General features: G+C 51.3%; 1 protein-coding gene across 2 annotated transcripts in view; it reads right to left on the bottom strand.

Annotated features, from left to right (window-relative positions):
- The window catches only part of Vipr2 (vasoactive intestinal peptide receptor 2), a 68147-nt gene extending 61666 nt beyond the window's left edge, over positions 1 to 6481 (bottom strand). For both annotated transcript variants that reach the window (XM_027923855.2, XM_027923856.2), the window contains exons 1-2: positions 6411 to 6481; positions 4233 to 4332 (exon numbers count right to left, since the gene is read on the bottom strand). In XM_027923855.2, the coding sequence (XP_027779656.2) occupies positions 4233 to 4332; positions 6411 to 6461 (151 nt within the window). In that variant the 5' untranslated portion in view covers positions 6462 to 6481. The remainder of the gene's footprint in view (positions 1 to 4232; positions 4333 to 6410) is intronic.
- Positions 6482 to 14111: the final 7630 nt, after the last annotated feature.

The raw sequence follows: 14111 nt of genomic DNA, 5'->3' as shown, positions 1-14111 counted from the left end.
AGCCGTGCACCTCTGCACACCCACCCAGGAGCCTGTGCCGATGAAACACGGAGGAAAGAGGCGGACGGTGGCAGGCCATGCCGCCATGTCTCCAGGAGGCAGCGGCTCGGTCCTCATTTCACCGGCTCCACCCCTCATAGGCACAGGCCGTGATCCCCACCCACTACTGGTTCACACCAGTCAGACCGTGATGTCTCCAAGGACCAGGAAGGGCCAGACCACACCACAGCCAAGATCCAGAGCAACCCCGCAGCGGGAGCGATCACGCAGTTGGGCAGGGCGCAGGAAGCACGCCAGGGAGGCACATTTCTCAGGACTTTAGAGAGAGAAGCCATTCATGGATACCGATGAGCATGCACGGTGACAGTGAGACATAAGGAAGGGCCAGAAGAAAAGCGGGTGTCACTGAGTGTATAACATGGGTACCACCATCACAGACGTGAAAGGGGGGCTTCAGGTGAGGATACAGGGCCACAAGCAGCAGTGGCAACTTCAACCATGGCTTGGAATCACACCCCCCCCCCCCCCCCCCCGAGTGCTGGGATATTGTTTTCCAATGAAAAACCAGTCCTGAGACATTGTTTGTAGGAGCAAAATAGCGTCAGCTCTTAGGCAAGAGCTCAGGAGCCTGGTGGGGGCCAATGAATGCTATAGAATATCACCCAGCTCTCAAGCAGAGCTCAGGGACCAAGGCTGGTCCGTCTGCAAATGCACTGTTCAGATGAAAAACTGAAGCAGAAGAAGAGAGCAGGAGGCTGGCTAAAGGAAACGCACTTCCACAGGACTGAATGGCCCCGGGACTTGTCTGCAGGCGTGAGCTCCGGCACTGTATGTGCATTTTAGCAGTCTTTTACTATGTGCCTGTGTCACTTAATTACTTTATTTTCTCCTCTTCCTTCTCCTCCTCCTTTCTCACTTTTCCCTGCTCTTTCTTACTTCGTGATGCTGGGGATCAAATCTAGAACCTCACGCACATTAGGCAATTGCTTTACCACTGAGCTACACCCCCGCTGCACACTTGATTTCTAATGCGACAATTTTCACTAATTCCTCAGCAAAAGCTTTTGAATTGTCTTTAAAGGCTGTATCAGATTTTGAAGCTACAACAGGAAACAAGACACCATCTCTTCCTCAATGTCAATGTAGTGGAAGGACCAGAAACCACAGTGAGCCATGGTCACTGAGGTAACCACCGGGCATCCCTGGATAGTAAAAGCAGGACATTCAAAGCCAACAGGGAAGTGGCAGCTCTGGCTTGTGGACAAGTCCTTCATGGTGTCCTGAGGAGAGGCACTATCCTGTGTTCCAAGCCGTCCTCTGAGGATGACCTGTAGCCAGCATCCTTGGAAGACAGTCTCCCTCTGGTCTCCCCAGTGGCCAAGGCACTCTGTCTCTGAGCCACAGCTGGCAGGCTGGCCAGCAGCCTCCTGTGGACATTGGACTTTCCTGGGCTTGGGCTCCTTGGCTGTGACACAGATGCATGGCATGCGTGTGGGCCCCTGGGGGCCATCTCTCCTCTGGCCTTGTGTCTCATCTTATGTCCCTGCCTGTCTATGGAACTGTGGCTGCCACCTTGTCAGTTTGCAGTAGGGAGCAATCTCGAACCCCACACGGTTCCTGACGGACAGGTCAACGTGGGTTTTGCACCTTTTGTTTTGAACCACCTTCCTCATTGGTCCTAAGTGGATACTGACCACCATGGCTCAGCTGTGGTCTCCACTCATGGCACAGGAAGGGATGGCCACAGGGAGGGATGGCCCAAAAGTGCAGGCATCTGCTCTGCCTACACCAACTGGCCCAGATGCAAGGAGCGGGCAGGAGGGCCCCCAGCGGCCTTGCACGTAGGACACCTGCCCGCCGGCTGGGGCGCGCTCCCTCAGTCACAGGGCTCGCGTCTGTGGCCTGGATGTGCCTGGTCCTCTAGTGGCAAGATCAAGTTGGACTCAGTGATGAATCAGGATGAGGTCACACAGCTCTTCAGCCCAGAGTGCTTTTAAAGAGCTCAGAACTGAAACTGGGCTTTGCCTCTGTGTGGTACACCCTTTTTCATGTAACAAAGAAGAAGATTTCCACATCAGAACTGCAGAATTCTCTCACCAGCATTAGAAATGCTCTCCCCCTCACTCTGGTGTTCTTGCACCAATTCCTCAATCCTAAGGCTGTAACAGTTGCTCCCACAGTTCCCTGGAACCTCAGTGTCACCTTTGACCCTGAGTGTGCTCTTGTCCTGTGGCCCGGCCCCTTGAGAACGCCTCCCCAGCTCTGGCTGCCTGCAGCTCTGGTTCCCATCACCTGCGGCATCTTCATCCTGGTAACTGACTACTATTTATATCCCTGGCATTTGAGCCATGCATATTTCTAAGAGTAAAATGAAGCCCTGTGACATAGGCCGACTCTGCAGAGAGCTGCAGGGCGGCCGGGCCTAGGGTCAGCTCTGCTTTGCTCCCAAGGGCGGCTGGCAGAAGTACTTGTGAGTCAGAAAGGTGGAATGAAAATCCGAGGCTTCGGTACATGCAGATGCTCAAGCAGACACCTGTCACTTCAGGAAAGCCGAGAGCAGTTTCCCCACCGTGCCTTGATGGAACCTGCCCTGTCCCTCTGCCAAGATGCTGCCCAGGCGAGCCCAGGACACACATGGCTCTCTGAGGAGGAGCCCTGTGAGTATTCTCCAGGGTGCTGACTTAGCTTTCAGAGGGGATGCCAGCAGGGGCTGCAGCCACCAAGCCGGGAGCTGCCCCTGGCTCCTGGACACTACTGACTACAGAGGTCTGCTCTGTTCCCACAACTTTTATTTAATGTACTGTTTCCAAACTTTTAAAAAATGAAATATTTTACATAAAGTTTACATTTCTGAAAACCCTTTGAAAACAGAAAGCTGGACAAATCGGACACACATTTCTTTGGGGAAAGCCAGACCCCGATAACACATGCTGCTAAGGGCCTTCTCAGAATCTCTTCTGGAACCCTCCAAGCCCTGCAGCTCTTACTGAGAAGGCAGGCCTCACAGCAGCGGCTTGCCAGGTGTCCAGCCTGCTGCCCGGGCAGCTTGTGGCTCCTCACAAAGCTGGACCTCAGCAGGAGCTGTGGGGCAGAGGTGCTATGGGTTCTCTGGGCAGAGTCCAACCACACACCCTGGAGGATGTGGCCAGCAGAAGTGCAGGGCACCTTGGAATCACAGGTCACTGACACTAGAGAGTCCGGGAGCTGAGGCCCTCTCCAGTGTGGATGCAGAGGCCCAGGGCAGGAGGGCAAAGGTGCCTGTTTTAACAATCAGAACGGCACTGACCAGTGTGGGGGCTGCCAGCTGCCTGGGGTTCCGACCTTGAAATGGGACCCAATGGTGACATGCTGCTGAACACACTAAGCACCCTGGGTGTCTAAGACTCGGGGCAGAGAAGAATGTGAACATGATAGTTCTGTCTGGATGATGAGTCGAAATCACAAGTGGATATTTCAGGCAAATAAAATGTATATTCAAATTAATCTCATGGGCTTCTTTTTACTTATTTTAATGTGGTTACTGAAAAATTCAAATTACCCACGTGGCTGTACCCCATTCTACTGGGCAGTGCTGGTCTAGAAGAGAGCTCACCTCTGACCCTCTGTGGGACACAAAGCTGCTTTAACAGAATCTTACTCTGACTTTCTTTCTTGAGGAAGGTAAAGTCGTGGCATAGAGTGGAGAACAAGAAAGAGCAAGGACAAAGAGCTTGCTAATGTGGCAATAGGAATCGTCACAGAGTCTTGCTGCGGGCCCGTGTGGGGCACCCAGGCTGAGTCCTCGGAATCCAGCAGCCTTCTGCCCATCAGGGGGACTAGCAGGCCCACAACATTTGCAATAGGTCTGTTTGCAGGAAAACAAAGCCCCCTTTTCCTGTTTGCTTTCTGGTAAGTTTCCACCATCCTTCACTGGTTCAAAACCATTGTGATTAACTAAGATCTTAAAAATCAAGGAGTCAGATAAATGCTCACTCCATGGAAAGATGGAGCTGTTTGCAGAGGGTGACAAAGCCCACCAGAGGTCAGAAACCATTGCTGTCATCTCAGACCCTGAAAGTTTGTGCCGTTAAGAATAAAGGAGTGTGTGGAGACCTCACCAGCTTGGTCCCCAAGAGTCTGCCAGAGGCTCACAAGAAAGTGCACAGTGGACCTGCCTTCCAGACGCAGGCAGACTTCAGCACCCAAGGAAGCCAGAGGGGGCTGGAGCAGACTCCTCCCGTGCCTGCACATACCTGTGTGCTTGTCTGTCGGAGTCCTGAGAAGCTCTGCACATTTTGTTTCTTCCTCCTGTATTTCCAGATGAAATCGGCATTCTGGGTGAATGCTGTTCACCTGTTCAAGGTTAAAAGAGAGAGAAGTAACTTAAATTGCACAAGAGGAAAGCTGGGCAAAGCGCTGCAAGAATGACCCAAAATCTTACAGTTCCAAACTGCTTCCAAAGTAAAATTCACTTAAAAGTAGTGACCTTCGTTTTCCCAGCATGGCTGTTAGAAAAAACAATCTTTACTCTTTACTTTGTAATGGTTTATAAAACAAGCATAAAACCTAGCAAAATATTTTTTTCTGAGCAGGAAAATAAATTAACATACTACATCGTATGTTTAGACCAACCTCTCAACATCAGGGTCTTCCACCTGCAGCTGGTTCGAGCCAGTGTGTGTTTGTTTATAAGACCACTTGGGGGCCATGCACCTGCTACCCAAGCACTGTGCGCTGACTCTGTGATCATTGTGAAGACCCCTGATATGGTCACATCTGAAACAATCCCATGAATACAGATAAAACTGTAATAATTTTGACTTTATAATTTGGTGTGAAGAGGCTTTCAGAAAGATTGGGAGAAGAGAGGCGGGGGTGAACATCACACTACTGTGGCTGTGTGGCTCCACAGAGACATGAGCAGGTTTATCTAGGACCCATGACAGGGTCCACAGATGCTATGTAAGTGGTTACTCCTGCTGTCCACCCGGAGGCCAAGGACAGAACAATACAGGGCTCCCAGTTCAGAACGTGTTTGGTGGCTAATTTACAAAGAGTCAACCTTGTTTTTCCCTCCTCTGTCGGACTTCAGCAGGTGCCCATGTTGCCGGCTGGGCTGAGCTGCCGGCTGCCATGGAGGTCTTTCTGCCTCTCTCTCAATCTCCTTTTCTCTCTTTCTTATCAAACACTCTTATCCAGCTATATGGTTAGTTATCCTCCTACTGATGCAGGCCAACTAGAGTTCCAGCCAGGATCAGGATTTCCTAACAGAATTAAAAGGAGAAACTTGTGCTGGACACGGCTGCCAAGTCCACCTGGTTTAGAGAACATCTGAGCATCTTAGGTTCACCAGATTATTACCAGGGGCCAAACGCAGCAATCCCTGGCTTCAAACATGCTGGGTTTTCATATGTAAACAAGTCAAAGGTCTAAATTTCAGAATCAAGGACATTATATCCACTTAAAAGAAGAAATTTTAAGGCACTGAAAGCACTACAACATCCAACACTCCTGGAACAGGCAGAGCAATGACTATTTGGAGAAGTCTGGGGGTTAGAGCAGCATTCACCACCATAATCCCTGGTGCTTTTGGCCCAAGCCTGGCCCTGGGGTTGCTGGGGTTGGGGTTTGTTCTGGTCCCTCAGCTGTGCCTTCTCTGGGGACCAAGGATTGTGGGGCTCCTGGCCCAGGGACAACTAAAGACCATCAGCGGTTCAGCTCTCCCTAGGCAAGCCAGCCCCCGCGGCCACAAGCTTGGAGGGAGTGGCTCTGCAGACAGGGTCTGTCCGAGGTAAAGCTCCACTGTGCCATGCACTTCTCCGCCTAGGAGAGGAAAGCAGGAAAAGGGGTCAAACCTCAAAGGGGGGGGGAGAGTCTTTCAAATAAAGGAAAGAATTCTCGGGAACCACATAACGTAGTGCTTCACTCATCTGGCAGACTTCTCCGCAGTTTATCTTTTCGCACAGCGGTCTTAAAAAAAAAGCATAATATTTCCAAAAGGAAACTTTCTTAGCCACGCCACATCTCTTCTGACACACACTAAAATAAATACGCGCCGACAGCAAGGACCAGGGAGCTGGACGGGAGGATTAAGCAACAAGGCAACTCCCTCTGAACGCGAGGCCGGCGCAGGTGACCCCAGCGCCCGGTGGCACCGCCAGGCCACAGACCGCTCGTCTGCTGGGGCCACAGAGGAGCCTGGACCCCGCTTCCGGCAGACCTGGGACGAGGTGGGAAGGGGAAGGGGCCAGCGCATCTCCCCCAGCCGGAGCCGGGCCGCCACACGCTGACAGGGAATGTTGGGGCTCCCCAGGGAACCGGACCCCGGACCGGCCTGCGGCGGCTTGCGCTCCAGACCCTGAAGTGCGCGCAGCCGGCCGCCGGACCCGCCTCGGCCAGAGGGACCCGGTCGGGATGGAGGGCGCACTCACAGGGACCAGCAGCCAGCAGCAGCAGCAGGTCAGCAGCGCGGGCGCCCTCATCCTGGGCTCAGGGCGCCGCCTCTGTCCCGAGCGCCCGCAGCAGCGCTGGCCCCAACACGGGCTCCGAGACTGCTCCGAGCGCGGCGCCGAACCTCCGTCCCCGCGGGCCGCGCCGCCAGCCCGGGTTGCCTCGTGCCCCGCCCCACGCCCCGTCCCCGCCCCTGGGCCCGCCCCGGCCCCTGCGCCCCCGCCCTCCCGGGAGCGCACCGCCCCTCTCCACCGTGCCCCCGCGTCCCGCTCGCGGCCCCTCGGTCTCCGCCACGCCCCCCCTCCCGCCTTTCCCCCTCCCCGCCGGGCCCCTGCGCCCCTCCGAGCCTCCCCGACCGCCGCCTTCGGTAGTGGGGAGCGGGCAAAGGGATGCTCACCCCGGGCGAGGGACGCCCGCGCCTGTCCGACTCCAAAAGCGAGAACCTGGAACAGGGGGAAGCGGCGCCTGGTGCACCTTCCGCGAGAACCGCGAGCGCTGTGCAGCCACCTGTGCCCTCCTTCCTAGCACCCCGAGGACGCCCCAGAAACCGGCCCGGAAGCCCGTTTAGGGGGTGAGCTGCTGTAGGAGCCATGGAGTCGCGTTGGGTTAACCGAAGAAGAAAACTCTAGTGCGTTTTGGTGGGGAGCAGACAGCCTGGAAAGAGGGAAGCTGCAGGGCCCCGCGTGGTGAACATGGGCCCGTCCCCGTGCGACCGTGAAGCCAACCAGGAAGCCGGTCTTCCCCAAACCGCAGCCACAGGTGGGTGTGAGGAGCAGGTGGGTGTGAGGCTCCGGGCGCTGCCTGCAGAAGACCTGTGGGCCGTTGGGGACCGTCAGTCTAGGGAAAGCGCTAGCTGTTAGGACCCTGAGAGTGGAGATGCACTAGCGATGAGAAATAAAACAGGTGACGTTGTTGTCGTTTGAATTTTATTCAGAAACAATTTCAAACACAAAAGTTAGAACAGTACGAACAGTACAAAACACACTCTTGTACCTTTTACCTGGGTTCGCTCTTAACTTTTCATCTCATTAAGGTCATCGTTTTCACTTGACTCCTCCTATCACCTCGGTAAATCCACCGACACCTCTCCCTTATCTATCTGCCATCTTTCCATCTATCCATGACTTTCTGGTGGGGAACCATATGAGAAAACAAGACCTGGACCTCAGGCTTGTAGCTTAGGATCTGAAAGCTTGGATCCTGTTCCCACGGTAAACTTTTCTGGGCAGACCAATGAAGTTGGAGCATTCCTAAATGGCAGCCCTTGTTCTTCCACCTAGAGGGTCACTGCAGTGTCAGAATGGTTAGTGCTGGTGGCCTGCCGTGGGTGGGTGGGTGGGATGATGGCTTCCTCCTGGCTGGTGGGTATATCTAGAGAAGTAATTGTCACAATGATGAGATACAGGCAGACAGGAGTGAGGAAGGGTTCATCTTTCCTGGGGGATCTTAGCTGAATATCTCTGAGACTAGTGAAGGGGCAAGGAAAAGAACCAGAGAAAGGGTGTCCAACAGATGGAACCCCTTGGGCAGGGGGAGCCCTGGGCCCCCAGAGCTCAGGGTAGGAGTGTGGCTGCCCAGGAGGAGGCTGACAGCAGAGGAACTTTGATGGAGGGGAGCAGGGTCAGCGGTGCACGCCAGCAGGCTTGGCACACCTCAGGAAGGATGCCCAGCAGAGGCTGCGTCCACCCCTCCCCTTCTTCACTCTCAGGCCTTCTCCACGGGCCCCTCCAGAGCCACAGTGCTCTGGGGTGCAGCAGTGGAGAGGTGGCCACCTGTGCTTGCTGGTGGGACCCCATGCACTGGCCCTGCCAAGCCTGGTTCCAGCAGAGACCTGCCTCCCTGCCCCCAGGTTGGCTCTGGCCACTTCCCCTCAGTGCCTCCGCTGCAGGTGCCTGGAGGCTCAGGGCTTCCCTCCTGACATGAGGTCCCCCACAGGACCACGGGCTTCTGGCACCTCCTGGCCGTGGAGGCTTCTGAGGCTGAGCTGAGCCAGCAGAATCCAGTCTGCTGAGGGGCTCCTGGAAGCGGAAACCGTATACCTGGTGGTTCATCTGGGGACCCTTGGGGCCACATGGGTACGCCAGAGTGGAAGATGTGTCCTTCACGCACTGGAAAGTGGATGCTGTGCTGGCCCCTTGCACCTCCAAGGCAGGAAGCACCTTCGTGGAAGTGTGACTCTGAGGTCACACTCTGCATGGGCTCCTTCCTGGGCAGGACCGCAGGGTCCTCATTGTGCCCATGCCTCCAAGGCCATCTTCAACTTGCAACTTTAAAGAAATTTACCCTCTGCCTTTCTTTTTGTCTTTTAAAAGCCTGGATATTAGCCTTTATTTTTTTTTTTAAAGTTACATCTTCCCCTAAACACCCATGAAAAATCTAGGCTGTTGAGAACCTTGTCAGTCCTTTCCCCATCCCAGCCGTGGAGTTCTGTGGAAACCAGCAAGAGGCCAGGAGTGGTTGGTGGTGGGCAGCCATGGTGGGCTTGGACCTGGGTTGTGCTTCTGGGTTTCTGCTAGTCAACATGGGCTTGGTCCTCTGATTCTCATCTCAGTTCCTGGTGCCTCAGGCTTCCCCATGTTGGGGACCCTGTGGAGGCCTGTGCCCCAAGCGTGTCTGGGCTCGAGCTGTGGAGCACAGGTCCTACGATGTGCTTGGCCTACTGCTCAAGATGATTCGGAGCTTAAGTCGAAGGTCAGCCAGGGAAGCCTCCACAGTGCCTCGTACCCTTCAGGTGACCGGATGACACAGACACAGGCTGGGCTCCCACACTAACCCCAGCTGAGGGAGTCACTCATCGGGCTGTTGAGAGCCACGGACAAGTCGAGATGGCCTCTGGCACTTTGCCAGAAGGAGTGGTTTGAGAAGTAACGCCAGCGAGCCATTAAGATGATGGAGGTTCCTTAATGACTGACTGCTGTGTCTAGATTATGTCAATTAAGTTAAGCTGTGTGTCATCATAAGATGATGAGGATTCCTTACTGGTTGACTGCTGTATCTAGTTTATGTTAATTAAGTTAAGCTGTGTGTCATTAGTTGGGTATATATACTTCTCTGTCCCGTAATAAAGCGGCTCCCGCTGTGTCAACCTTCACAAGTTGCTTGTCACCCCCGTTACTTTGCCCAGCCAGACTGTGCCTACTGTGCACAACCTGAGACCTGCAGTCCTGGGCTGGTGGGTGGAATGATGGGTTCCGGAAGCTCAGCATCCTGTGTGGGAAAGCTTGGCCTCCTTCAGTTTTACAGATCTCTTCTCCAGACCTGTCCTACTCAGGCCCTGCACCGGGCTGGGACTGTGCCATGGGGTGGAGGGGGTTTCTTCTTCTGCCTGCTTCGCCTCTGGCCCACTGGGGTCCTCTGGAGTCAGAGAAAGGGGGGAAGGTCTGGGAAGCCCTATGTAGGGCACAGCATGGTAGCCGTGGCGTGAGGATGCAGAGGGAGCTTCATGAGTCCTCAGGCCTCTCCTGCCGCTACACGCTGAAGGCTCCTCAGTGATGTCCCCCTCCCCCTGCAGACACCACCTTTCCACGTCACCGTCCAGATGCCTGCTGGTGCATCTCCTGCCCAGCTCTGCCATCAAGGCCAGGTGCAGCCTCTCCCCTGTGGTCTTCTGGTCAGGGAAAAGACAGAGGCCTGGCCCCCCAAGTGCTGTGTGAGGGAGGGAGAGCCACCTGCCAACCTCCCGGAGAGCAGGGCTGCTGTCAGCAAAGCTGTGCTCCTGTGGCCTTGGAGGCTGGGGACATCACCGCTTCTGGAGGTCACATACACTGGGGGAGCACAGGGCTGACCCACTGAACCCTTGGGGCAGTCTGGGCTCCGCAGTCCATGGTCCAGCTGTGTGGGCCTGTGGGGCTTAGACTCTGACATGCCTCTCTGTGTCACCCACAGTGCCCCAGCTTGAAATGCGCAGGGAGCCTGGGCTGGAGGCCTTTGGATACACCTGGAACAGGGGCGAGGTGGCCGTGGGTGAGAACCTTCTGGGAGTCTGGTTCTCGATAGACTCCACGTTTTCACACAGCTGCTTCTAGAGAAAACCGAGCAGAGTACAGAGCGCTCCTGGTGCCCCTTGCCTCTCGGCAGTCTGCCCCAGCTGCCGGGGCATGGTCGCAGTCTCCCACCCACCCTTGTTATTGACCCATGTTCGTGGCGTACCTGGGGCCCTCCTGCTGGTATGGACCCTTCTGTGGGTCTGCACCGATGTGTGGGACATGTACCCACCATCTCAGCAGCTGGCAGAATGCTCACCAGCTCTTCCTGTTCCTCCACTCGCCCTCCTAACCCTGGAAACGTGACCCCTTGCAGCCTTTCCCACATAGTGCCCAGGAATCCTGCAGGTGAGCCCTTTAGACTGGCTTCTCTCCCTAGTGATGGGCATTCGGGATCCTCCGTGGCTGCAGGGCTTGAGCTCGGCTCTTTTTAGCTGTCACCCCTGTCTGATCTGCCACAGGTCATCCACTTGCCTGCTGAAGGATGTCTTGGTTGCTTGCAGGTAGCAGCAACTATGAGTACAGCTCTGTTAACAGCCATGTGGGTCTATGTGTAGACACAGATTTTAAGTTCCTGTGAGTAAATACCAAGAGCACGATTGTTGGCACCCATGGCAACTTTAGTTTTGTAAGAAAGTTCCAAATCGTCTTCCTGAGCAGCGGCCTCATTTGCAGCCCCCAGTCAGGAGATGTCAGTGTTTCAGCAAGTGAGAGTTCCTGTTGCTGCGTACCCTCCTTGCAATGGGGGTGGCAGTGTTCTGGAGCCTGGCCTTTCCATGGGGATCGGGGTGTCCTGTGCTCTTCTGACTTGCATCTCTGAGGACATGTGATACAGAGCTTTTTCTCATATGCTTATTTAACATTTTAAATCTTCTTTGTAGGTATCTGTTCAGTTCTTTTATAAATCATTTTTTTTTCCTGTTGAGTTTTAAGACTTCTTTGTTTATTTGGATACTAATCCTTTATCAGACACATGGTTTGTGAAGATTTTCTCAGTTGTGGCTTGTCTTCTTATACTCCCAACAGTGTCTTTTGCAGAGCAAAAGCTTAATTTCAATGAAGTACAATTTAACAGTTTTTTCCTTCTTTCTTTGATCATGCTTTTGGTGTAGCTAAAAAGTCACTGACAAATCCAAGGTCACCTATATTTCTCCTAAGGTAGTTTTATAGTTTTGCGGTTTGCACTTAGGTCTCAGACCCATTTTGAGTTAATTTGAGAAGGGGGTGCTTTGGGGGTGTGGGTTTGCAGCCTGTGCCAACATCACTTGCTGGAGGCTGTCATTGCTCTTTTGAATCACCTTGCTCCTTGTCGGGGGTGCGCTGGCGGTATCTGTCTTGGTGTCTCTGTGCTGCCTGCTCCATCCTCTTCTCTGCTTCTCTGTTTCTTTGCCAGTGACACACTGTTTCCACTCCTGCAATTTTAAAGTGAGTCTTGAAGTCAGGTAATGTCAGTGTTTCAGCTTGGGTCTTCTTCCTCAATATTATGTTGGCTACTCTGAATCTTGTTTTTCTACTTAAATTTTAGAATAAGTTCGTTAATGACCACAAAATAACTTGCTGAGATTTTGATTTGGATTGTGTTGAGTCTGTAGATCCTTTGAGAAGAACTGACATCTTGACAAATTTTGTTTTCTTGACCATGAACATGGAATATCTACCAATTGTGTGGATCTTCTTTGATTTCTTTCATCATGTTTTCCTGTGCACTTAATTTTTTGGTACTATTGCCTATGGTATTAAAATTCTAATATTTCTGAGGTTTAAGAAAGCAATTGACTTTTGTCTTTTGTGTATTACTCTCACCTCATGTAATTTTGCTATACTCACCTATTGGGTTGAGAAGTTATTTTTATTCTTTGAGATTTTCCACAATCATGTCTTCTATACACAAAGACAAAATTTATTTCTCTATGGTAATTCTGTATATCTTTATTTCCAGATTTTTTTGTCTTATTGCATTATCAAGAGCTTCTAGTACAAAACCGAGTAGGCACAGGCACAAGGGATGTCCTCACTTTGTCCCAGTTTTAGTGGAAAGCATCTAGTTTCTCACCATCTATTATGAGATTGATTGTAGATCTTTTTTGCATATGTTTTTTAGCAAGTCAAGGAAAGTCCCTTTTATTTCCCAGTTTGCTCATTTTTTTTAACTTTGAGTATGTGTTGAATTTTGTCAGACTTTTTATGCCTCTATTGGTATGACAATATGATCTGTTTTCTTGAGCCTGTTGATATGATGGAAAATGTTGATTTTCAAATATCAGTTCGTATACCTAGTATAACACCCACATGGTTGTGGTTAATTTTTCTTTAACATATTGTTGGATTTGATTTGCCATCTTGTTGAGGATTTTTGCATCTGTGTTCACAAGACATATTATTGCCTGGTGCTATTTTATGTGATGTTTCTGCTCGATTTTTCGTCAGGGTGATCCTGACATCATAGAATGAGTTAAGAAGTGCTCCCTCTGCTTCTGTTTTCTGGAAGAGATCATATGGAACCAGCGTTGTTTCTCCCTTAAAGGTCTGGAGGAGTGCACCAGCGAACCCGTCTGTGCCTGGGGCTTTCTGGACTGGGAGGTCTCACTGATTATTGATTCGGTTTATCTCATCGACGTGGCCTGTTTGGATCACCTATTTCTCTAGAGTGGTTTGGTGGGTGGTGTTTTTCAAAGAATTGGTTCATGTTTTGTGGGTTGTCAGATGAGGGGTTCCTTAAGTTCCTTTGTTACCCTCTCAACATCCCTAGGACCGTAGTGAAGGTCCCTTGCATCTTGGGTATCAGTGATTTGCATCTTCTCTTATTCTTAGTCTTGTGAGAGGTTGATCAGTTTTATGGATTTTTGTGAAACATTAATGTTTAGTTTCATCAATTTTCTGTTTTTGATATTTTCATTTTTTGCTGTTTTTATGTTTCCTTTATCTTGCTACTTTGGATTTAATTTGTTCTTCTTTTTCTGGTTTACTAAGGCAAAAGATTAGAGGGCTGATTACTTTCTGATTGTATGTGTCCAGTGCTACTGATTTCCCTCTAGCACTGCTTTCCCTGCATTCTGCAAATTTTGATATTTGTGTTCTTTTAGTTAAAAATATTTTTTAAGTTTATCTTAAGACTTTTTCTTTGGTCCATTTTTTATTTAGAATTGTGTTGTTTATTCTAGATTTTTAAAATATTTTTATTAGTTATTGATGAATTCTTTTAAAATTTATTTGTATGTGTTGCTGAGAATAGAACCCAGTATGTCACACATGCTAGGCAAGGACTCTACCACTGAGCCACAACCCCAGCCCCTAATCTAGTATTTTATTTTATTTTTATTTTTATTTTTTAATTATTTATTTTTTTATTAGTTGCTCAAGACAACACAATGGTCTTGACATATCATACATTTGATTCAAATAGGGTATGAGTTCTCATTTTTCCACGTGTACAGATTGCAGGATCACACTGGTTATACATCCATGTGTACATACAGCAATCCTAGTGTCAGTTGTATTCTGCTGCCCTCCCTATCCCCCTCCCCTCCCCTCCCCTCCCCTCCCATCACTATTCTCTACCCATTCTACTGTGACACTTCTCTCTCTCTCTCTTTTTTCCCTCCCCCCCCACACCATCGTATATGGATTTTGTGAACCCAGGAGGGTCTCCTTCCATCTTCCGTGAAATTCCCCTTCTCCCTCCCTTTCCCTCCCACATCT

Source organism: Marmota flaviventris, chromosome 1 (assembly GCF_047511675.1).
Source record: "Marmota flaviventris isolate mMarFla1 chromosome 1, mMarFla1.hap1, whole genome shotgun sequence".
Taxonomy (NCBI): domain Eukaryota; kingdom Metazoa; phylum Chordata; class Mammalia; order Rodentia; family Sciuridae; genus Marmota; species Marmota flaviventris.
This window is presented reverse-complemented; position numbering and strand designations above follow the sequence as displayed.